At 39.9% G+C, this 26,215-nt stretch overlaps 1 protein-coding gene across 4 annotated transcripts in view; it reads left to right on the top strand.

Annotated features, from left to right (window-relative positions):
- Positions 1-2,525: 2,525 nt before the first annotated feature.
- Positions 2,526-26,215, top strand: part of LOC117409412 (protein FAM53A-like) — a 46,221-nt gene continuing 22,531 nt past the window's right edge. The window contains exons 1-2 of one of the 4 annotated variants that reach the window (XM_059004472.1): positions 2,526-2,612; positions 8,562-8,812. Coding sequence is in view for 3 of the 4 variants with exons in the window: in XM_034015414.3 (XP_033871305.1) it covers positions 8,735-8,812 (78 nt within the window). In the remaining variant the exon portion in view is untranslated. Of the gene's footprint in view, positions 2,646-3,488; positions 3,605-8,561; positions 8,813-26,215 lie in introns of those variants that run through there. The other 3 variants (XM_034015414.3, XM_034015416.3, XM_034015415.3) reach the window with 3 other exon arrangements.

The following is a 26,215-nucleotide window of genomic DNA, read 5'->3' as shown; positions in this document are numbered from 1 at the left end:
ATTTTCTGAAAGAGCAAATATTAAACGGCACTTCTAAAAGCCCAAAGTAATTCCTAGTAGCATCTTCATTACCGCCACTGAGACCCACCACATTGGTGTCAGAAGTAAGCAGGATAAGTAGGGGGAAGACGTCGATCCAGGAGACACAGAGAGAGACACCCAAGAGAAAGAACCACAAGGAAAGAGCCCAGCGCTGCCACCTGAGAAAAGAGAGCCCCGTGCCACAGCTGCCGCCAGAGCTCCGCTCCACAACCGCCATCTTAGAGTGTCCCGTGCCACCTAAGAGAAAATGCCCTGCACTACCAGAGAGAGAGTACCCTACGCCACCGCCAGTGAGAGACTCCACAGCGCTGCCAGCGAGAGTACCTCACATCATCAGGAAGAGACTGTCCTGCGCTACCAGAGAGAGAGTACCCTGCGCTGCCAGAGCCCCAGAGAAAGAGCCCAGCGTCACCAGAACCCCAAGGAGAGAGTCCAGCGCCCCCGCCCGAGAATCAAGCTCCACCACCCGAGAGAGTGCCCCGCACCGTGGCTGCAGCACCTAGCCCTCGCCAAACAGCAGCCGGGTTTTAGGATTGCTGTTGGGGCTGTGCTAGCCAGCCTCTGCCCCGCTGTGTGGAGGGGGGCAGTGGTCCCAGGAGGGACTGCCATCCAGGACTGGCACAGGGGTCTGGGATTGGTGGCTGCCCTGGAGCCACGTGAAGTGGCCCAGCCCCTGAAGTGGTCGTCACATTGCGTCGCCCTCAAACGTGCCGCCAGGACCCGTCCGTTGTTGTCCTCCGCCCTGGCAACCAAGCAGGCTGCCACACCGGGACCAGGTCAGTGCTTCCTGGGCTGGGAAGCATTTGAGTGGGGGCAGTGTAACGGCAGGTCAATTTGGGACTGTTTGGGACTGGACGGTGGGGGGGGGGGTGGGTGGAGGGGAGCGGGCATGTTAGTGTATTGTGTGTGTGTGTGTGTGTGCTGTCCTATCTTCCCCGCTGTTTGTGTGGGTCACCCTGCGTGAGTCTGTGAGTGGAAGCGTGTTTTGTGTCTAGGCAGTGCTGGCGCGCTGCCTGGGGTGTCACATGCACAGTGCAGCTGTATGTAGATAGGGGTCTGTGTTGGTTGTACTGTGATTTGTGTTTGGTTCCGCCAGTCAGTTGTTTGCGCGGGATCGAGGGTCTGAGCGATTGGACTGTGTGTATGTAAATGTACCCCTGTGTGTATGAGCCAATAGGGTTTGGGGTGTGTGTGCATGGGGAGGGGATCACTATTTAGGCACTGCCTGCGGGCAGCTCGGGGTCATGTTGTGGCGTGTTCGTGTTGTTGTTGCTGGGGAATGTAAAAGAGCTAAATCCATTTTCTGAAAGAGTAAATCAATTTTTGTGACAACGTGTATTAAAAAGGCAACAACAAATTACATCTCATAACCCCCTTTTTAAATGGTGTGTTTGTGATTAAATAAAATATGACACATACATTTTCTATACACAATAACTGTTGGATATTATAGTAAAAGAGTCTCAAGTCATTAACGTTAGTTAGTCTAGCGGTCAAAGAATGTTCCATTTTAAAAGGAATCTTGTACTGGTACTTGACTTCAATTGACAAATTACAACAACAACCCACTATCCTAGATGATATCCTCTGCTTCACTAGGGTTATTCATGCAATGCCAGTTTTTTTATTTTATTTTTTAAGTTTGTTGCAGTTTTATTATTATTATTATTATTTATTTCTTAGCAGACGCCCTTATCCAGGGCGACTTACAATTGTTACAAGATATCACATTATTTTTACATGCAATGACATTATTTTTTACATACAATTATCCATTTATACAGTTGCGTTTTTACTGGAGCAATCTAGGTAAAGTACCCTGCTCAAGGGTACAGCAGTAGTGTCCTCCACCTGGGATTGAACCCACGACCCTCCGGTCAAGAGTCCAAAGCCCTAACCACTACTCCAATAATAATAATAATAATAATAATAATAATAATAATAATCTAAAAGTAACTACGTATTTTTTTGGATAAAATATAATTCGGTCTTTGATAAAAAAAAAAAAAAAAGACTTGTGCACTATATGTAAGTGAATCATATCAGGTCCTTAGGAAAAACGAATAATTTTTATAATGTCGCTTTAATAATAAGCCGATTCTTTCAGTAATCGCCATAGAAAAATCTAAATCATGTAGGAATCACAACAACTACTATACTCTACTTCACTCCATGTATCCTGCCTCAACCAGTCTCACTCTTTACAGAAGTTCCCACGAGGTTGTTTTGTTTATAACTTCCAGTAGCTTAGGGGTTGCACGCTGATTGGCTAAAGCAAACCTGGCCAGATTCCTCTATGGACGTCGGGGGATGGGGGGCTGGTAATTGCTCGCCATCAACAAATATTCTACAGACATTGCTGTGATTTATACTCAGACTATTGAAGTAATGAGATATTTAAACGTGCATTATATAATAGGGCAATCTTCCGGGATATAATTATTATCGGATGTGTTATGCAATAATACCCTTCCCGATGGTTTTCGGGTAGTTGGTATCGCCCGAGTTATTAAAAAGACTGGCACTGCCTTGCAAACTCAGTTCTCTTGGTGTCAAGGAGAAAGAGGCAGGTGTGTGTTTATTTGATTAAAGTGTTGTGCTAGGTATGTTTCTCACGGTCTCAGGAGAGCAGAACATATAAGGGATTCATGACAGTTTTGATAATAGTTGGTGTGTATTATATTGAAGGAAATGGAAGCACAAACGTAGTAGTTTGGATTAGTTATCATATATGGGATAAATTAATATTTTGGTTTCTTGAGATATTGAAGTAGTTAAATGTGATGTATCCATATAATATGTAAAACAAACAAACATGAGAGATACCACAGTAATTAATTAAATACATTCTAATTATACAGTATTACAAGGCCTTTGCATTCAAATTCCACAGAAACACATGTACATTTGATAATTTAAAACATTCTGTGAAATGTATATTTTCTAGTTTTTTTTTTTTAAATAAATATTTTAACTGTTCTGATTTGTTTGTATAGAATGGTTTGGTTTGTAATTGTATTCGCCGCACTATACTAGCGCGGGTTTATTATGCTCGAACGGTCGAGTTGTGTTTGTGTTGATAAATAATGTTTTAAGTACAGTTGTTGTTTTTCATGCTGTATGAATGGTCTAAGATGAACGCTTGTTATGGATTTAATGTGGTTAGTGTGGCTGCGCCGAGGCCTGTGGTTGTATGCCTGTAATTCACACTACTTTCTCGACGTAGCGTTATTTGAGACTAACGACTTGAAGCTACGAAAAACGCGTAGCTGGATCTCTGAATAGATGTTACATGGTATTAAGTGGCGAGACGGGATTTGTAGTTCTGTCTATCTCGAGCCTCCGTTCGGTAATACGCAGTAATTGTAAAAGAATAACTGCAGTTCCCAGACTTGGCAGCACGGGGAGCAAACTGAACACAGGTTGGGAGACCGCAGCAACAGCCAATCGGTGAAATAGGAGGCTGGCGTTCACAGGGTCTAGTCTTGTATTTTGTTCAGTGATTTCATTCGTGTGTTTTCGTTTTCAGAAGGACCGGGCAGCAGGCAAAGCGTATTCTCAGGTATAATTGGAGGAAAAATAATAAACCGAAATGTATATCTATACCTTTTTTTAAAACATGAATTAATATTATATACTAATACTATTCCAGATCAAAAATAGACCTTGCTATCTATGTTTTGTAAACGTAACAGTAATTGAATATTGTTTTTTCAAGCCAGGAGGGAGAAAATGTTTGATTTACAATAGGTTGCTTATTTACCGCTATGGCTAGTATATTACAATATGCAGCTAATGATAGGATTTTTTTTTTTTATTATGTACAGATCATATTTATTAGAGTATTGGAAGGTTTTGTTGGAGTCCAGAAAAAGATAGTGAATCGTGAAATTCATTGATGAGAATGTGTAATGCCAAGGCTACACAAATACAGTTTATGATGGTGTATACAATTTACGATGGTGTATAGTGTTGCAGCACAGTAACTATCGATTACTCAATTATGTGGTATATACTGCAAAGCAAAAAAAAAAAAAAAAAAAAAAAGACGACTATGATAATTTGTTACTAATATGGTTGTCATAAAAGATTAAGCTTGGGTATTGTAAACTTGGTGTGTGTGTGGTAGTGGGAGGGAGGGGTTGTATAATAATGGTATGTGCCTCCAAAATGTTTTCCAGTAGTGGTTTGTAAGAGAGCAGATACAGTAGTTGTCCATAGAGTATTGAAAGGCTATGCATGGTGAAAACTGAATGGCAAGAAATGAAGCAGATTAGGCTGCACTTGTGAAAGGGTATGTGAACTGTAGGCCTCGACTGGAACCAGCTGGTCAAATCCATTCTCCACTTAAACCATGTCTGTATTCAAATAAACTTCTAGTATCCTGTTATACAGATGCCATTGATCTGCCTTAACTTTGTATGGGGTAACTTGGGGGGTAACTTTATTCCCAGGATATTTCATTGTGTTAACTAAAGTACAGTATTACAGAAAGTGGTGACACTTAAACATGTACTGTACTACTACATGCCCTTTTATCATTGACTAAGTGTTTATACTGAACTCGAGATGCCAGCCACAAAATTATCTTGTTAGCTTGCTTTTTTTGTTACTTAAACTTTATTTTAGTCTGTTCTTCGTTGCTTATTTAATAGGCATTTCTGTTTTTAAGCGATTTGGAGTTTAATTGCACAATATAATCTTACTTTTCTAACTGTAATTCTATTTTACTTTTGTTGCTCGGTGTGGATATGTAAACAAGTAGGGGAAATAGTAGTTTACTTAAGTTAGTTTACGGAATGTGCAGGTTTTCAAAACTAGAACACCCTATAGAGTTGTTAGTTACTGTATGTTGGCAAAATTGGTGTATTTACAGTACAATTGAAATGTAATGAAGCTTCCTATTTTTAATGTGTTTAATGAGGAACAGTTCTGGTTAATTGGAAAGTATGCTAGTTGAACTCAAGAGTGCTGGCAGCATGTTTGTGAAGGTGTTGGCATGTAAAATAGTTGTCAGTCCCAGTATGCAAGAAAGTCTCTTGTTTTTTGGTTTTGGGAATTTAACTAGGTTAGGGGATTGAGCTTTGTTTTTGCAAACTGTATTGAAAGAATAGCAATACAATTTAAGCCACATTTAAAAACAACAATAAATAAATACAAATTGAGACAGGTACTGTAGCTTCATTTCTAATACCTCCTGTTTCAGAATGAGACTCCATAGATGTTTTTAAAATTGCAAGCAGGGCCTACTCTGTTATGCTGGAGTAGGCCTAAGGGTTGACCTACATATACAGTACAACCAGAGCTGGTATAGGCAGTCTGCACTCTATCCGTTTATCTCCACAGTGTCACTAGTTAACAGTCCTGTGGTTCATGTGTAATATTTAATAAGTAACTGCCGGGTTCCAATTTATTTTGCAAATGTGAGACCGTATAGCGGAAGAGACAGTGTATGCAATCCAATTTGAGGAAGGGATACCAGTGTGTCATGCAGAAAATCCTTTGGAATACAGATTAGTGCAGTGCTATTGCAATCTTTGCCTTGATCTTACCACTTTACTAGATGGTAACAGAGCTACTTGTTTTAGATCACATTTCCAGCTTTGTATTGTGATAGCTGTAAATCTTTCTTTTTAAAGAGATTTTCCATAACCATTCAGTCACACGATTAGGAAAACAAATATACAAAATTCCTCGGTGGCTGTGGATGCACAGTGTTTTCCAGAGTAATTCCCCCTGGCCTTTGGCAGACATAGTTGTTCCAAAATGCATTCCTTTGCGTGTGTGTGTGTGTGAGAGAGAGAGAGATGATGGCAGTACTTTGGCACCTCCTGTAACTTGATGGATTTTTACGAATAGAAACACATGCTGTTGAAACTTTTTCTGCCTTAATTCTGTTTTCCTGCCATACATTTTGATGCTGTGGCACCAAAAAAAAAAAAAGTAGTAATGCAATTTATTATTTATAGGCCAAGTGGTTTGTATTTCAGTCTGTAATTAACAAGAAAACTAGACATTTACAAAAACGTATCTTTGCTTTAATTGGGGTTTCTATGCAATAGTTTAATACTTGTGAACGGTTTGCCCCATATATTAAAGAAAAAAAGTTTTCTATTTCAGTGTCTTTACTCGATGCTGTACAGATGTTACACTGTTTAAACATGCACGTGAAACTGTAGTTTTATGAATTGCATATCGGAACACCAAAGAGCTCAATGATTGTTGTAAATAAACCCTGCCGGCTTCTTTGCCTAGTGAAGAAACTTGATCACGTTTTCCTGCTTTAGACAGACAGCTAGTTTTGTCTTCATGATTGCAGTGTCCCTTTTATTTAGTCAAATTGTCCAGCAGAATCATATACCGTACTTGAAATTTGTGTTTCTGAGAAACATGGAACTGATCAAATTTATGAATTGTTGCTGTTCTTGTGTGAAGTTTTTTAGACTAGGTAATTTGGTTATTCTTTCAGCAGTGCCATTCGGAATCTGTTTTCAGGAAATTGCAAGCAGACTCGGGCTGTCACAGAGTTAGGAATACTGTTGTTCATTGTGTGTTAGCTCACGGTTTGGTGCAGCACTCGCATATTTTCAGATGAAGCCCTTCAACACTTTTATGCTAACATTTACAATACAAGCATTGACCTTGTGTGAAAATGAGCTTTTAGATAAAAAAAAGTGACTTTCTGTGACGGAAGTAATTTTTGCCTATGGTGTTAACCCCCTAAAAAGTGTCATAGCCACTGATATTAACAGGCTTTCAATGAAGCTGCAGGCTGGGGCAGTTGATACTTTAAAGGTTTTTTTTTTGCAGTACTTGATTATTAGCTCAGTTAATATTCTTTAATGCTTTTTAAAGCAGGTATTTTCTCACTTTAGGTGGAAAGCAAGTCAAATTTGCAAACGCTTTGACGTTGCACAACATGGGAACTGTGTCTGCGTAGTTCAGAAAAAAATAAAATATAGGGTAGGTGCTGGTTCTAAACCTTAAAGAGAACATCTCCATATGTGGTCCTGTTTCTCTGCAAACCTTTGTGTCAGAGCACTTTAAAACCACAGAAGCGAATGCATTCATTGCATCACTGTGGCTATCTATACTGCAGCCTGCAATATTGGACGTTTCTGAATTCTAGATGAAATGTGCTCGCCTGGTTAACCCTGTTGCTATTTAAAGAAGCAATGCGATAAATACGTAATTGATCTGACCTACTTTAAATTAAATCTGTCAATTAGACTTTCATTTCAAACAAAATTGATTTTATGCTCAAAAAATATAAATATTGCTCTATATCTATTACAGATTCCCATTGATCTGTTAAAATCAATCAACAAATAAAATGCAATTGTATACCAATGCAAAAGCATGTTAATGACAGGCTTTCATGATAAGACTAGTAAAACTAGGCGAGGATAATTGTTCAAGGATTGTACCTTTTTAAGGTGTTGTAATGTTTTGTTTATCTGTAAAAGAGTAATTTAACAAATCTCACATTTTTTAAGTCGGAAAGCATAAAAAAAAGTTGCATGCAGAATTTTATACATGTATGCTCAACATTTGGTCTAAATTAATCTCACGTTGAGGTAAAAGTTTATTTAAGCGTTCTTTAATGATGGCTTATTGTGATTAGCATTGCATTTGGTCTTGATGCATGCTTTTAATCCCTAGCTACAGGAGGGAACTGAGATAAATACTGGGAGATGTATGAGCTTGATTTCCTGTAATGTGGACCGTAAAAGGGAAATGTCCTATTTCTAAACGTACTGAATACTTTTCTGCGTTGCACAGATAGATGATGCAGCAGAATGTCTTTGCTGACATTGAGATTGTACAGAATGGAAGGTTAAAGACAGAATTAAGTGCGTTTTATAAAACTTTAATAACCACTGTTTTTTCTTTAAATTATAGCCACGTTTATCCCTTTCCCAAAGAGTGGTTAGCTTTTTTGCAATTTGCAATGCTTTCACTGCATGTTGATAAGATTCCAGTAGTAGTGCCCTAATAGTATTCCAATGTATATGGGTTAGTTGGAATAGAGACCATTTAAAACCCATTATCCAAATGCATAGCTACTGTGTGGCTAGCAGCAAGCCTGCTTAATTGCCTTAGTTATGGGTGGAAGCCACATCTGATGTAAAGTATAAACCTGCTGATTTAAGGAAGGTTTGCTTTATACAGTATCCAGCCAAAATACAATGTCTATCGCAATCCAGGTCAATTATTTTCTGCACAAAAGTGAGCTGTTAAGTAATTTGATACCTTACACATGTGTACCCATTACATTTTACATTACAAGTCCAACCCTAAGAAATCCAGCAGTTTTTTGGCTGTGCAATAAGGCTAGCTACAGGAAGCGTGGTTTAGAAGCCTTAACTTTTCACAGCTTGTACCGAAACCTTAATTGCAACAGTATTTCCCCTAATTCAGGAATGTTCTTTTACTCTTGCTACAGTTTAATTTACATAACCTAGCCCTTATTGTGTGTGTTTTTATTTTTTTTGTTTTGTTTTTTTTCCTTTTACTAGACTATCAATGGAAATGCACAATTCAACACAAGGATAAAAGACCCTTGCTGACCTGAGTTTTTACAGTGTCTGTGATGGAGACCTCTAAATAAGTAGTCTGCATCCCCAGCAATGGCCGGTACAGTGTACTGAGAGACCACACGGGAGTGAGCAGTGAAAAAGGGACTACTACAATGGTAACACTAATAACAGAGAAGCTGCAGAACCAGAGCCTGGACGATCTAACATGTAAAGCATACTGCATTAACCTGGTAAGTAGCGCACTGTATTTTAAACAGTTTCACATTCATCATTCATACCTGAGAGACTAGGAATTCATTTTTATAAGATATCTGGCATGGGGCCTCCCTAGTGGCACATCCGGTGAAGACACTCCGCGTGGAGTGCAGGATGCGCCCTATAGCCTGGACGTCGCCTGTTCGAGTCCAGGCTATTCCATTGCCCACCGTGGATGGGAGCTCAAAGGGGGAGGCGCACAATTGGCTGAGCGCCGCCCGGGGCAGGGAGAGGGCTTAGGTCGGCCAGGGTGTCCTCAGCACACTGCAGAGTGAAAAGCAGCGGTCGGCTGACGGCACACGCTTCAGAGGACAACGTGTGTTTGTCTTCACCGCTCCCGATTCAGCACAGGGGTGGTAGAGGTGGGCTGAGCCTACATACAATTGGGAGAAAAACAGGATAAAAATTAATTGGCGACTACTCAATTTTTAGAAATTATATTTATATATATATATATATATATATATATATAATATATATATATATATATACACATATATATACACACACACACGCGCACGCACACTACCGGTCAAAAGTTTTAGAACACCTCCATTTTTCCAGTTTTTATTCAAATTTACGTAGTTTAATGTCTCAATGTACTCTAAAATTAGAGCATAGAACAAATAAGCAATTGGAGATAAAAAAGAAATCATGGAATCATTTTGTTTAACAAAATTTAATCTAAATTTTTGACTCAAAGTAGCCACCTTTTGCAGATATAACAGCCGAACACACTCGTGGCATTCTTTCTACAATGGAAATCAAGTATTGTTCGGAAAGTTCTTCCCAACACTGTTGCAGAAGTTCCCACAAATGTGTTGCACTTGTAGGTTGCTTTGCTTTCACCCTTCTGTCCAGTTCATCCCAAACCAGCTCGATGGGGTTTAAGTCTGGAGACTGTGCTGGCCATTCCATGATTTGAAGCCTACCGTCTTGTTCTTTTCTTCTAAGGTAGTTCTGACATAGCCTGGAGGTATGTTTTGGGTCATTATCTTGCTGTAGGATGAACCCCTGACAAACTAGGCGTATACCAGAGGGTATTGCATGGCGCTGCAAAATGCTGTGGTAGCAGTTTTGGTTCAGGGTGCCACTCACTCTGTGCAAGTCGCCGACTCTGGATCCAGCAAAAGAGCCCCAGACCATCACGCTTCCCTCCTCCATGTTTGACAGTTGGTGTCACACACCGAGGAACCATCCTTTCGCCTACTCGACGGCGTACAAAAACCCTGCATGATGAACCGAAGATTTCAAATTTTGATTCATCGGTCCATAAGACCTTCTTCCAGTCTTCAGTAGTCCACTGGCGGTGCTTCATGGCCCAGGCAAGCCTCTTTTTCTTATTTTGCCATCTTAGCAATGGCTTTCTTACTGCCACTCGACCTGTCAAACCTGCAGCTCGAAGTCTTCTCTTCACAGTTGAAACTGAGACTTGCTTACTTCGACCAGTGTTAAGCTGTGCTTGAAGCTGTTGTCCTGTGAGCCGCCTATCACGCAAGCTGTTGACTCTCAGAAACTTGTCTTCTGATTCTGTTGTGGCTTTGGGTCTGCCAGACCTCTTCTTGTCAGAGTTTCCTCCAGTTTCCAAGTGCCTTTTGATGGTGTAGTAAACTGTACTCACTGACACCTTGGCTTTCTTTGCAATTTCTCTAAAGGAAAGACCTACACTTTTAAGGGTTATAATGGTCTGTCTGTCTTCCTTTTGTTAATTGCCTTTTTCTCGCCATTATGAGAGCAATATACTACTTCCTGCAGTACAATACTGTCCAAATAATGCTTAAGAGGGTGTAGTAACACAGTCTGTTCCAACACTGCTTTTATACAGACAGAGGGTTTGTAAGTAATCAACAAAAGTTGGGACACCTGTAGGAATTGTTAGCATCAACTTTCATGGCTTAATTTACTTCCATTGCTGCAGAACAGCTGTAAGTTGTTAACCCATTACTTGTTCCCTGAAAAAGGCCTTTTTGTATAACTCTGAAATGTACATTATTTTTCAGTTTTTGGTAACCTAAACATTTTTTTTTAACCTCTGGCAGTTTACCGCTTACCTTTGTACCATTTCAGGTTGTTCACTGGACTTGAACTGCTTAAATTTCAATAAAAACTGGAAAAATGGGGGTGTTCTAAAACTTTTGACCGGTAGTGTGTGTGTGTGTGTGTGTGTGTGTGTGTGTATATATATATATATATATATATAATGTCTGATTTTCTGCATTTTTGCCACTAAATGTTATCAGATCTTCAACCAAAACCTAATATTAGGTAAAAGGGACCCTTTCACCCAATACCCCCGTGTGAAAAAGTAATCGCCCCTTTAGACTGTAACTGGTTACGCCACCTTTAGCAGCAATAACTGCAATCAAACACTTCCTGTAGTTATTGATAATTTCTCTACGGCCCTGTGAGAGACTATTGGCCCACTCCTCCATGCAGAACTGCTTCAACTCAGTGACATTTGTGGGTTTTCGAGCATGAACTGCTCATTTCAGGTGCTGCCACAACATGGGGTTTAGGTCTGGACTTTGACTAGGCCATTCCAAAACTTTAAAATTCTTGTTCTTCAGCCATTCTGATGTAGACTTGCTTGTGTGTTTCGGATCGCTGTCTTGCTGCAGGACCCAGCTGCGCTTCAGCTTCAGCTCACGGACGGATGGTCTGACATTCTCCTGTAGAATTCTCTGATACAGAGCAGAATTCATGGTTCCTTCAATGGTGGCAAGGCGTCCAGGTCCTGATGCAGCAAAGCATCCCCAAACCATGACACTACCACCACCATGCTTGACCGTTGGTATGAGGTTCTTGCTGTGGAATGCAGTGTTTGGTTTTCGCCAGACATAACGGGGCCCATGTCGGCCAAAAAGTTCCACTTTTGACTCATCTGTCCATAGAACATTGTTCCAGAACTCTTCAGGATAATACAGGTGCTTTTTGGCAAACTTGAGACGAGCATTCATGTTCTTCTTAGTGAGCAATGGTTTCCGCCTTGCTACTCTGCCAAGAATCCCATTTTTGCCCAGTGTCTTTCTGATGGTGGAGCAGGGGTTTCGCTGTCGCTCGTCACTCGTAATTTGCGAATGTTTTTTGAAAGTGACGACAAAAAAAAAGTGGAATCGTCACTAGTGACGATAGTTTCTGTTTGTACTATAAAAAAAAAACTCTTTTGTTAACCCTTTGCGGTCCATTGTCGGACTTGGTCCGACATTGCAATTATTCCTCTCAGGTCCTTTGTCGGACTGGGTCCGACATCATTATAGCAACGCAAAAAACGGGTTTCTAGTCGTTTTTTCTCCGGAAAAAGCCGAGAAAACCATTCAATTGCCGAGTGGTAGCGACAGGAGCCGAGAAGTCGAAAAAAAAAAAAAAAAGGCATATCTCATGAATAGTCATACATATGGCCCTGGTATCAGATAACGGGGCGGTCATAGTAAACAAGCTGGCTGAGTGCGTCAGCGCACAGAGACTATCATGGACATTTGCAGAGCTTTTTTCAGATGTTATAGTAATAAAGTAATGACTTTGATCGCAATATTGAGGAGTTTGGTGATAAAACGAGTGATCCGGAGATGATTGATCGGTATGTACGACTATTTATTATTTTTATTATTATTTATTTCTTACATAGATGAAAGCGATAGCGAACGAAAGGGTGTGGCGGGGCTGGAGAAGCCTAGTGAGTGCTTTGTTGATATGCAGGGCCATTTAAACCCGTTTGACTGTGGGGAAAAAAATACATTTTAAACAGCGCGTCTAAAATTAACTGCGCGTGTGAAAATAATTTGGACCTGACGCGCACTTAATAAATGGACTGCAAAGGGTTAAGTCACACATAATGTCTATTTCTTAAAAAGAAGGGATCGCTGAACCATGGAGTCACTGCTGCTGATCAGATCAGCGCCTCAGCCTCTCGATTCATTGACTTTGCAATGTTCTCATGGCGTGGTAGGCAACATAAATGCAGTCAGCCATTCAGCGCCTCAGTTTCATGTTGCGTGTCAGTTACCATGGTAACCCAGACCGCTTTATGAGGCTGTACTAGATGTTGCTGTAGCTTTCAGCCTCATATTATTCTTTGCAATCTGACAGCTTCTGCTGCTGCACTTTCACGACTAGAGAGTTATGCTCAAACCTTTGCATCCGCAGTGAAAGCGGTAAGCTTGTGCTCGCTAATTAAAAAACAAAACTGTTAGCCAGTACTACTGTAAAATGTCGCAGAAGAAAATCGACTAGTTTTTTCAGCACGGCCATGTTCTCAGTGATGTGTGTGACAAAGGCTTTTTTGCAGCGTAATTTTAGCCGCTACAATGTGATAAAATCGGACCTACGAAACCAACTTAAAGTGAGCCGTGTAAACCTACTAATGCAAATGTGTGTCAACTCAGACACACCTGATCTTGACAAAATATCTGAATTTAATTTTGAAAAGGCTTTCAGATATTGGTGTATGGACAAAAAGCGCAGGATTGTAGTTTGAACCGTAGCAGAGAGCAGTTGAAAATCTTGTTGGAAAAGAGAAGCAAGGATATTGTATCAAACAATACATACAGTTTTGTTAAAACGAAGATGATTTGTAGTGTAATATTCTAACTTTTTTATTTTTATTGTAAAAGACATACACAAACACTCGGTAAACAATTACGTTTTTAATGTTATTGTGTACCATAGACTGGTAGATTTTAGCTGAAGCGTTAACAACATTCTGAAATATTGTACTTTCATTTAGGAAACCTGAAATGAATATAGAAATAAGTTTGGTTATGAAATATTTACTTATTTGTGTACCATTGCCATATGAAATGTTGCAAAATTACAAAAAATAAATAAATAAATCCTGGTATAAGCACTTCATAATGCATTCTGTGTCTAACTTTTCAGGGCAAATCTGGTTCTTGAGTTTTAAAGTTCTAAAAGTTTACAGCTGTAAATGACCAATTTATTTAAACTGTAGAGCATTATTAAAATTGTTTAATTAAGTCATTGTTTTGGTCAATACAGTGATTTAAGGTATAAAATAAAAACAGGATTCATAACACCCTTGAAGACTTGAGCTGTGCACCAGTAGTGGCAACTGAATATCTGGAGTGACTAATGTTTTTAGAAAGGTGTAGTCACTAGTGACTACAAAAATCTAGAACCCAGAGGAAACCCTGTGGTGGAGTCATGAACACTGACCTTAGCCAAGGCGAGAGGGGCCTGCAGATGTCTGGATGTTGTTCTAAGGTTCTTTGTGACTTCCTGGACGATTTTACGCCTTGCTCTTGGAGAGATTTTGGCAGGACGGCCACTCCTGGGAAGATTCACTGTCCCAAACTTTCTCCATTTGGACAATATGTCTCTGACTGTGGTTCGGTGGAGCCCCAGAGCCTTAGAAATGGCTTTGTAACCCGTTCCAGACTGATGGGCATCGACAGCTTTTTTCCGGAGGTCTTCAGGAATTTCTTTTGTTCATGGCATGATGTGCCTCTAGAACCTGTGTGCTGACAACTTCACTCTGATGGTAAGGGCCAAAGTTAGTCAGATTTATATTGGGCACGGCTGGCCCAAATCAGGCCTGGTTGTTAACCAAAGTACTCAAACAGCTGACCCTAATTATCCCTTTAATTGGGTTGAGTTAACTAGGGGGGGGGCAATAACTTTTTCACACCTGAAGATTGCATGTTTGATTACACTATGTAACACAATTTTTGTTCCTGGGTAGTAAGTGTTATTTCCTAATTGCTTATGCCTCAAAAGTATAGAAAATGGCTATTATTCCCCACAAACTTTGCTTTTGTGACCAGGACAGTGATATTTTGAAATTTACCTATTTCCAATGAGAAAACGGGCGAATTTGTGTCTTTTCGTTCACATAGTCAGAAAAAAACAACATATGAATCCAAATTAACATGTATTAATGGGCAGCAGTGTGGAGTAGTGGTTAGTGCTCTGGATTCTTGACCGGAGGGTCATGGGTTCAATCCCCAGTGAGGGACACTGCTGCTGTACCCTTGAGCAAGGTACTTTACCTAGATTGCTCCAGTAAAAACCCAACTGTATAAATGGGTAATTGTATGTAAAAATAATGTGATATCTTGTTACAATTGTAAGTCGCCCTGGATAAGGGCGTCTGCTAAGAAATTAATAATAATAATAATAATAATAATAATAATGTATTTATACTAAAGTAATACAAAAATGACTACAAAAGATTTAGAAGTGAGTAGTTTTTCGAGATTTACGATTATACTGTAAATCACTTTCACGAATCAGCCCCCAGATGTAGTCTCCCATCATGTTCTCGATTATACTGTCCTTGGTAGCAGCGTTCAAAGTCCAATATATCCTGGTGGAAGCGCTCGCCTTGCTCCTCCGAGTACGCTCCCATGTTCTCCTTGAATTTATCAAGATGAGCATCAAGGATATGGACTTTGAGGGACATCCTACAGCCCATTGTGCCGTAGTTCTTCATCAGAGTCTCAACCAGCTCCACGTAGTTTTCGGCCTTGTGATTGCCCAGGAAGCCCCGAACCACTGCAACAAAGCTGTTCCAAGCCGCTTTCTCCTTACTAGTGAGCTTCTTGGGGAATTCATTGCACTCCAGGATCTTCTTTATCTGTGGTCCGACGAAGACACCGGCTTTGACCTTTGCCTCAGACAGCTTAGGGAAGAAGTCTTGAAGGTACTTGAAGGCTGCCGACTCCTTATTTAGAGCTCTGACAAATTGTTTCATAAGGCCCAATTTGATGTGCAGTGGTGGCATCAGCACCTTCCGGGGGTCCACCAGTGGCTCCCACTTGACGTTGTTCCTCCCCACAGAGAACTCGGTCCGCTGTGGCCAGTCCCGCCTGTGGTAGTGCGCCTTGGTGTCTCTGCTGTCCCAAAGGCAAAGATAGCAGGGAAACTTGGTAAAACCGCCTTGGAGACCCATCAGGAATGCCACCATTTTCAAGTCTCCTATGACCTCCCAGCCGTACTCATCATACTTCAAGGCGTCCAGCAAGGTCTCTTGATGCTGTTGTAATCCTCTTTGAGGTGCACCGAGTGAGCCAGGGGAAGAGACGGGTACTTGTTACCATTATGGAGCAGCACAGCTTTGAGGCTCCTGGATGAGCTGTCAATGAAGAGGTGCCACTCATTCTGGTTACAGGCGATTCCGATTGCCTCGAACAGACTGGTCACATTGTGGCAGAAGCAGAGCCCATCTTGACGGGTGAAGAAGCTGGAAAAAGGTTGGTGACGCTTCCTCTGATCTGCGACTTGCACACTTTCATCCAACAAGTTCCACTGCTTGAGCCTAGACGTCAAAAGCTCGGCATTGGACTTGGTGAAACCAAGATCTCTAATCAAGTCGTTGAGGTCTTTTTGGTTGGGGTAGTATGGGTTTCTCTCCTCAGCTCCACCTCTGAAATTGTCATCTGGATCTACAACGTCTTCCTCGCTCTCTGACTTGCTGCTCTCTTCTAAAGACGGCTGCTCTCTCTCCGGAGGAGTGGGTACGGGGAGCTCATGGCAGTGTGGCACCGGGGCGATGGATGAAGGAAGGTCCGGATACGTGATAGCAGGTGCATTCTTGCCAGTCCGACGTTTGGAAGGGTCCACCATGCAGAAGTAGCAGTTGCTTGAGTGGTCAGTGGGTTCCCGCCAAATTCTTGGGATGGCGAACTTCATGGCTCTCTTTTCCCCTCTGTACCATCCTACAAAAATACATTTATTTCACCCATGACTAATGTGTAAGAGATTCTCGCAAAATTTTTCATATATGATATATTTCAATAACATTGAAAATTGTAAAACATTTTAAAATTAAAAACTTTAACAATTTTAAAAATTAACAAATTTTATAACCTAAAATTCCGAGCAACAATTGTCCATCTTACCTTCCAGAGTTTTTATGCAGTGCTCGCAGGTGAAATGAGGTGCCCAGGGTTTGTCTTGATCCCCGACAGGCATGCCGAAATATGCCTTGTAGGCCTCACACATCTTAGCAGATGCTTCCACGGAGTACTTTTTCTCTCTTGTCTTGATAAATTGGCCGCAGACATAGCAAAATGCGTCTGCCGGATGCTTGCAGCCTCTTGATGCCATCTCAGAAAAATGCAGATATGTATTCACTTAGGCAGCTGGAACTAAACTGAACTGGTGGGCTTAAGGCCCCTGTGTTTATACTACTATTTATATTACTGGAAAGTTCTAGAAAGTTCTAGAAGTTACTCCAAGTTTACTCAAAACTGAATCTATCTGGAATGTTCTGGAAAATAGGTAAATTTCAGAATATCACTGTCCTGGTCACAAAAGCAAAGTTTGTGGGGAATAATAGCGATTTTCTATACTTTTGAGGCATAAGCAATTAGGAAATAACACTTACTACCCAGGAACCAAAAAAAAAAAAAAAAATCGTTACACGGTGTTACCTTGCACACCAAACAAATGAAAGAAGCACCAAACTTTGGTGTCATTTTTTCTCTCACACTCCCTCTATATACTGCTACAACCCACTAAAAGATCTGACCAAATAAAATGTGAAAAATGTGCAAAAATGCAGAAAATCAGACAGGGGGCAAATACTTTTTCATGGCTGTGTGTGTGTATTATATATATACACACACACACACACACACTACCGGTCAAAAGTTTTAGAACACCCCCATTTTTCCAGATTTTATTGAAATTTAAGCAGTTCAAGTCCAGTGAATAACCTGAAATGGTACAAAGGTAAGCGGTAAACTGCCAGAGGTTAAAAAAAAAAGTTTAGGTTACCAAAAACTGAAAAATAATGTACATTTCAGAGTTATGCAAAAAGGCCTTTTTCTGGGAACAAGTAATGGGTTAACAACTTACAGCTGTTCTGCAGCAATGGAAGTAAATTAAGCCTTGAAAGTTGATGCTAACAATTCCTACAGATGTCCCAACTTTTGTTAATTACTTACAAACCCTCTGTCTGTATAAAAGCAGTGTTGGAACAGACTGTGTTACTACACCCTCTTAAGCATTATTTGGACAGTATTGTACTGCAGGAAGTAGTATATTGCTCTCATAATGGCGAGAAAAAGGCAATTAACAAAAGGAAGACAGACAGACCATTATAACCCTCAAAAGTGTAGGTCTTTCCTTTAGAGAAATTGCAAAGAGCGCCAAGGTGTCAGTGAGTACAGTTTACTACACCATCAAAAGGCACTTGGAAACTGGAGGAAACTGACAGGAAGAGGTCTGGCAGACCCAAAGCCACAACAGAATCAGAAGACAAGTTTCTGAGAGTCAACAGCTTGCGTGATAGGCGGCTCACAGGACAACAGCTTCAAGCACAGCTTAACACTGGTCGAAGTAAGCAAGTCTCAGTTTCAACTGTGAAGAGAAGACTTTGAGCTGCAGGTTTGACAGGTCGAGTGGCAGTAAGAAAGCCATTGCTAAGATGGCAAAATAAGAAAAAGAGGCTTGCCTGGGCCATGAAGCACTGCCAGTGGACTACTGAAGACTGGAAGGTGGTCTTATGGACCGATGAATCAAAATTTGAAATCTTCGGTTCATCATACAGGGTTTTTGTACGCCGTCGAGTAGGCGAAAGGATGGTTCCTCGGTGTGTGACACCAACTGTCAAACATGGAGGAGGGAAGCGTGATGGTCTGGGGCTCTTTTGCTGGATCCAGAGTCGGTGACACCCTGAACCATAACTGCTACCACAGCATTTTGCAGCGCCATGCAATACCCTCTGGTATACGCCTAGTTGGTCAGGGGTTCATCCTACAGCAAGATAATGACCCAAAACATACCTCCAGGCTATGTCAGAACTACCTTAGAAGAAAAGAACAAGACGGTAGGCTTCAAATCATGGAATGGCCAGCACAGTCTCCAGACTTAAACCCCATCGAGCTGGTTTGGGATGAACTGGACAGAAGGGTGAAAGCAAAGCAACTTACAAGTGCAACACATTTGTGGGAACTTCTGCAACAGTGTTGGGAAGAACTTTCCGAACAATATTTGATTTCCATTGTAGAAAGAATGCCACGAGTGTGTTCGGCTGTTATATCTGCAAAAGGTGGCTACTTTGTCAAAAATTTAGATTAAATTTTGTTAAACAAAATGATTCCATGATTTCTTTTTTATCTCCAATTGTTTATTTGTTCTATGCTCTAATTTTAGAGTACATTGAGACATTAAACTGCGTAAATTTCAATAAAAACTGGAAAAATAGAGATGTTCTAAAACTGTTGACCGGTAGTGTGTATGTGTATGTATATGTGTATATATATATATATATATATATATATATATATAATGTCTGGCATGCACCATGTAGAGTACAAAGCATCTGGAATCATTTAAATGAGTGCTAACCAATACTTTATTATGTTTACTTCAGTCATTTTTATTGCACCCCACCCCTGCAAAGATTCCTGGGTTTTTTTTTGTTTGTTTTTTTTTAAATTCATATTAACATTTTTTTCAGATTCAGTGCTATAGATAAAATGCTGCATCATGTTACCTTAGCTGTAGGTCACATGGTCAGATTGTAACCACACCATTGGGTTTTACAATGCACAAAGTGATTAAGTACCAGGAAGCTCTGATCTGTTTTCCTATTGAACCCATGATTCTTTAACAACAAATTGTAAAATGTCAGTGTACCTGCCAGAATACAGAGGGGTAGCATGAGAGTAGCGAGGTTGGGAGAAAACAAGACAAACAGCAGTACTTTGAATGAGCTGAAGGGGGCGGGTAGCCGAAGCAGGGAGACCAGCAAGGAGTGAGTTACAGTACTACAATCTGGAGAGTACAAGAGCTTGGACTAGGAGTTGAGTGAAATAAGGAATGAGAAAAGGATGGATTCTGTAGATGTTGCTAAGAAAGAAGTAGCAAGTGCATGTCAGGGAGATGTGTTGAGAGAAGGGAGGGAAATGAGAGGTTCCACGACAGATTCTTGAGGTACACCTATAGAGATAGAGCCATGCCAGGAAACTTGAAAGACAATGTTGGAGAGAGAGGAGAAAAACAAGGCAAGTTGGAGAGATGAATGTTAGTCATTTAAAAGAATGATAGGAATAGTGGTGGTGAAAGAAGAGAGGAAGAAGTTGAGTTAGTCGAAAAAGTGAGCGGGACCAGGGGAGGTGATGGAGAGCTATAAGAAGCAGATGACAGGGAGCGTGCAGTTCAACATCGTGAAACTCGAAAGTGTTGACAGAGAGGATATTGAAGTTACAGGGTGGAGGTAGGTATCTAGTTCCCTGCCTCATCAATAGAGAGAGGAGAGAGCAGCTGGGGTAGCAGTGTTCTCTGGGGTGATCCATGTTTTTGTAAGAGCCAGAAAGTCGTGAGTGAGATGAGGCATAGACTGAAATGAAGTCAGCCTTGTTGCAGGCTGACTGGCAGTTCCAGTGTGCACCATAGAGAGCAGGAGGAAGGAGCAGAGGATGGGGGCAGAAGTAGAGCGATCAGGTTGGAAGGGTTAGAGAAGTGCTCATGAGAGATTTTGCGAGTGCAAGAGGAGAGAAGGACTGGGATAGCAGATAGTCATAGTGGATAGAGTGGACAAACTAGCAGTTAGAAAGTAGCAGAGACAGTGAGCAGTGTAGACAATACATAAAGGCAGAGAGTATAGGTAGGAAAGAGCCAGCGTTTTAAGATGAGCAAAACAGCACAGTCTGTGGTGAAACAACTAACCTAGTAATGTTAACCTTACAAGTAGATGTAAAAGGCTGTAAACCAGTGGTTTTCAACCTGTGGTATGTTGGCAGTGGCGATATGATTCCTCAATCATAATACTCCCTCAATCGCACCATTGTAATGTTTCAATCTGTACCACTGAATTGCAGAGAAATTAGGAATTATGATGCAGAACTCCAACTGTTTATTCGGGGTTAGGCCCAAAAATGCTGTACTATATATATATATATATATATATATATATATATATATATATATATATATATATATATATATATATATATATATATAAAAAAAAGCAAATCGCACGTTTTAATAAACTGAAGTGTGAGAAGGACGGTAACAATTTTATCTGTACACAATTAAAGATGCGTTCACCAATTCCATACACAACACTTGCTAAATTATTTAGAAATGAAACGTGCTGAGTTAATTGCAGTCATCACCAGCTTAGATTAACCATTCAGCAGAATGAGGCAACAAACAAGTGAGTACAGGCGCAACAAACCTGTTTGTAATGGGGTAGGTCTCGGTTTTACAACAGCTGTTTAAGATTGCACACACCGGTACACCTGCTGGTCCCTGCTGGAAACACTGGTACTTGAGATGAAAAGGTTGAAAAATACTGCTCTAAACAATAAACAGTAAGATCAACAACCTAGCCTTAACCATTTAAGGACTGGGATCGTGTTAACACGATCATACTTAAGTGGGCTTCTTGGACCGTGTGTTTGGGGGAAAAAAACAAGCAAAGTGTGTGTTTTCTGAAGTACTTTATAATGTTCCCCAGAGTGTTCTGAAAAAAGACACCATTTCATGCTACTGTAAAAAATAGATTTTTAGTGAATTTTTATAGCAATGTTCCAGGGGGAACATCCCATTGAAAAATGCTTGGTCCTGAAAGGGTTCATAGCACAGCAAGCCTCATCCCAGCTAGTACTAAAAACAAGTTACCTGTACTCTGACTCTTAAAAGACAAACATTTAAGTAGTAAACCACCCTGTAATCACTCAAGGTTATAGAAAACAGTTGCACGATTTGGCTTTCTGCGCTGGGGGTATGGCTGCAGTGCTACTCTAAGCACTTTGCAAGTGAAACTGGGAGGGGTGCTTAATCACTCTGTGCTATTTGTCCTGTGTGCTTAGATAACAGATTTGAATGTTTTTTTCCACAGCCAGCTGAGTAGCTACGTGCCTGCAAGCCTACAGCGTGCGTAAGAGGGCCCCCCTCAAGTGATATCTTCCTATGAAACTTTAGCTCAAACGTTGAATTATTTTTAGCGTCTACAGGGAATTTATATTTGGCACCATACCAGAAAACTGGGAGCAATAGTGAAGTGCTTTGTTTACTAGACAAAGAGAAAACGGTTTTATTTCTGTTTAAAAAAATAAATAATAAAAATCAGTATTAGGCACTGTACATGTTTTGAGTTTGCAACTTTCTTTTAACATTTTAAGAAAAACTGTTAGCCTGCTATCCTTTGAGATGCATCAAGAAACCGTAATCAAACTTACCTTTAATACCTTGCACAAATATTTCATTCTGTGTTTGTAAAGTATGGACTGACTGAAATGTATTTAATTGGTTTCCCAGTTTGTCTGCAATCCAGATCTTTGTGAGTGATTCACATGTTTGAATAACTAGATACATTAGACGTGTGGTTCCATTTTTAAAAGGTATTAAAATCAAAGCTACCTTGTATTTCTTCACTGAAACACCATAATGGCTGCATGTTTTTATGTACATCCAGAAGGGGTCATATGGTGTGGGGGGGGGGGGGGGGGGTTGCTTGGAATGTTTTTGTCTGCAAGAGCTGTAAATGCTTGCCGCTGATTTATAGGCCAACCCATTTCCATAACACTAAATCAAATAAGGAAACCACACAAAGGCATTGGTGCACAGGAATGTGCAGTCTTAAAACTGGTCTCCCTTTTACACTGCTGTTTTCCCTGATCTTTTTAAAAGGGTAAATGGCTCAATTCATGGTCTAATAGGTATTTAAAGATATTTCACAATTAAGCATATTATAGCTGAAAATTGCGTTGTCACATTCAAAATTGATAATTGTTGTTATACAACAAATGTTCCCAAATATTGAAATGCGTACCTGAAAAGTAAATGCTTAATTGTCGAATATTTGTTTTTTATACCCACCTTTTAAATATATTTACAGTATTTTCACCATTGGTGATTTATCAAACAAAATAAAAACATAAATACATGTAAAAATAACCACACATGAAATGTCCCTTGTACTGTATAGAATATTTATTTATTAGCGATATTTCCGACTTTTGATGCAGCTGTTGCGTTTTTTTTTAGTAAACATTTTGACGATATACAGCTCTATGCAATGTGTTCAGTCATTTACCGGAAGAAAACGAAACTGTCTGCCAGGTTCCTAAATGCTGTGTACAGTAAATGGTAGTTTAACAAGGCAATCATTGTCTGTATTTAAAAATTATGCATGTTCATTTACACTATTCTTTCAGAAATTTGAATTTTCAACTACGTAGTACACGGTAATGGGTACATGTAATGGAAATTGTGAAATCTGTGATAACCATGAAAAAAAATGCAGCCCTAATTGTAGGGGATCGAAATATTGATTGTGTTTTTTTTGCATGCAAGTTTGTACCGCTGAAGTGATTTCAGTAGCCTGTGTTTAAGCAGGAAAGTAAGTCACTTTGTTGTTTATTACCATTATGAGTAATCCACTGACTTTTTTCTTTATTATTTGAAATGGAAGAATATGATAAACTGGTATACTACTGACTCGTGTGTTTCACAGGCAAGCAAAGCATGGTTTGATTGCAAAGTAGTTATTAAATGAAGTTGTCGCGCAGACTTTTACAAAACTTTAGAGAATCAGGGTTCAAGTCACTTCCTATGGCAGTGTTGTGTGCAGAGCAGTAGTAATTCAGTCACAAGCAGTAATTCAGTTCAGAATCTTTACTTAAGAAATGTTCCATAAAAACAGCAGCATATAGACAGCAAGGCTTTCTTTTAAAAACAATTCATACCTCCGGATATTCAAGTGCGGTGATATTGTAAACAAGTCCAAAACAAAGTGCGTAGTGCAGTATCCAGACACAGACAGTGTGCAAACGTGCTAAAAACTAACACAGTTCAAGGTTATTGTAGATTGCAATATTTAAGAACAACAAAAACGCAAACGTGCTACAGCTTCTACACTCAAGGTCCACAATCTCTTACATCCAGCGGCCATCTTCCTTTTATTTATCCACTTGACCTCTGACCTCTTCCCAAGTGAATAAACATTTAACAGACATTTAAAAATATTTGCCTGTCAGTATTTCATATTTTATACACAAATTAAATTTTAAAAACAGACGTTAAAAATCAAAGCAGGCAATTAAATAAATGGGTTTATTCATTATCTCCAGACGGCTAAACCGTCACAGAAGTACTAGAATAAAGGATGTTTGAGGATTACTATTTGCAACCACATCAGTTATGAAGATCCCATGCCTCTTTTTTAATGAAAAAAAATCCCTTTTTTATATCTGAAGTAAAAATAATCAAATAAAACAGGCTAGATGGTTTTAAGTTAAGTCCTTCTCTGCTCTAAAATCTACAGGGTGGAAAGAATAAAGTACAGTAGTAGTGTCTCAAAGTTATTTTCACGTTAAACACTTATAGTATGTATCCTTATAATATAACTTCACTCCCATGACAACTGAGGTACAGGACGTGAGCAGAATTTAAAATACACTACATTTCCCAGTTCTGGGCTTCAACATGCACCAAAACATTTGCTCAAGGAAATTAGTTCCAGAGACTAGTTAATTTAAAAAAAAAAAAAAAAATTCAGTTTTTGGTATTGCCATGTTCTGTAGAACAGTGGAATAAATGTTCTTGGACACCTTGTCTAATCAACATGTGTAAATAGAGGATTGTTAAATAGTATTGCCTTGCTGTCCTTGGATGATTGTCTCTGCTCATTGCCATTTTATCAGAAGCATCAGGATGTCGTTTGGTTTAGAGGCTTGCTACCTGATCCGAGCCCGACGGTACCCAACAATAAGTGTCGGGGTAGGGTGTGGTTTGTATATTATAGTTCAGGCTTGGGTAAGGTCAGTGTGTTATCAGTGAGTGGATTACGCCGTTTTTATTTAAGCGAGTATTTTTTTCTTCCTCTGTGTGCAAGCGCTTCATAAAATTCACTTTCTGCTTACTTTTCTGCCTGTCTAAAAATCTTGTGTGAGTGGCGAGGACTTCCAGCATGCATGTCAGTAAACCAAAATTATTTACGAAGGAGAGAATTTCTACATTAAAAATACAGATGAACACTTTTTATATCACATTGCTTAATATCATACCCCTTTTATCACGATTTTTCAAAAACCACTCGCCATGCACCATAAATTATTTGAGAAATTACCTCTTGCTTAATATTTCAAACCTGCTTATTGTTACGTTTTGTGCAACCTGTCAAATGCTGCGTGGCCAGACTTTGCTAAGTAACCACATAGGATATAATTAATTTCCAACGCAACTAACAACCAATAATTATCTCGGCTGATAAACTGACATTGTGTGCAGCCTGTTAAATGCTGCGTGGGCGGTCTTAACAGGATACAGTTCAGTTACAATTCCATTGTGTTTCCGACATCTTTTGGGAACATGCTTAAATTGGCTCAATAAAAAAGGAGGAAATCCTGGATAGATAATATGCTGAAACGTGTTGTGTTTGTAGGACACGTGCCCAAAACTGCAGTCACGCACTTGTGTGTGGACGAAATGAACCCTAGGATTGACGTGTACTTTTTTTTTGTTGTTGTCTGCATTCCAGTATTGAATTAGTAACACAAATTGTAAATGTCTCATTTGATGAATTAGAATGCTGTTGTCCCTAGTATATACAGTGCTTCCTCACTATAAGGCTCTTGATTATAACGCACCTCGATAACGCTCCTACAGCATGTCCCCCAATTCCCTATACTAGTGATTCGTCCAATATTTCTACTGTAAATACAGTACCGGTGTTCAAATTGTAAACAACTTCTCAGTCTAACTTCCGTTTCTGTCTCTCCCTTTTGATACAGTATCTGAACTGAAGAAAAGCTGCGCTGGCACTTTTTAAGACATCTTATTCAGCATTTGTTTTATAAGAATAAATATTAGGCCTATTACGTGGTTCTTTCCTAATGTATTTACTTTTTTTGCGGTGCGAGGAGCTGCAGCTTTTTCCAGGACACGAGACACTTCAACCTCGCTCCGGCAGCCGAACCTGGGGTGGGACAATTGCCTCTTTCCCTCACCCGACCCGCTCTCCTTCTCACACTTAGTTTGCTTGTCTGTCACTTCGAACTGAACTCCCGAACGCCGTTTAGCCAGGCTATTTATAGTTTAAAAACTGCTAATTAAAATGAACCACGAGTGGGAATGTTACCTTTTTTATTTTTATTTTATTTATTTATTTATTTATTTATTTATTTATTTATTGTTTTAAAATATAACGTTGATTACATGGTGCTTTATGCATGGTTAAATCAAGGAAAGTTTACATTTTTGCTTCACCATATGTGCATTAGAGAGGGAGTTATTTTATTTTGTATTTGTCAGATGTGTGTTGTGTCCCGTCGTGCCCCCCACCTCCTCCCCCGTTTATAACGCTCTTTGGTTATAATGCTTATATTGTGTGTCCCCAACCCCCCCCCCCCCCCCCCCCCCAGAGACCCGCGTTATAGCAAGGGAGCACTGTATTCAGAAAACAT

The sequence above is a fragment of the Acipenser ruthenus genome, chromosome 2 (genome assembly GCF_902713425.1).
Source record: "Acipenser ruthenus chromosome 2, fAciRut3.2 maternal haplotype, whole genome shotgun sequence".
In the NCBI taxonomy this organism is placed as follows: Eukaryota; Metazoa; Chordata; class Actinopteri; order Acipenseriformes; family Acipenseridae; genus Acipenser; species Acipenser ruthenus.
The sequence above is the reverse complement of the archived record's forward strand: the minus strand, read 5'-3'. Positions and strand labels throughout refer to the sequence as shown.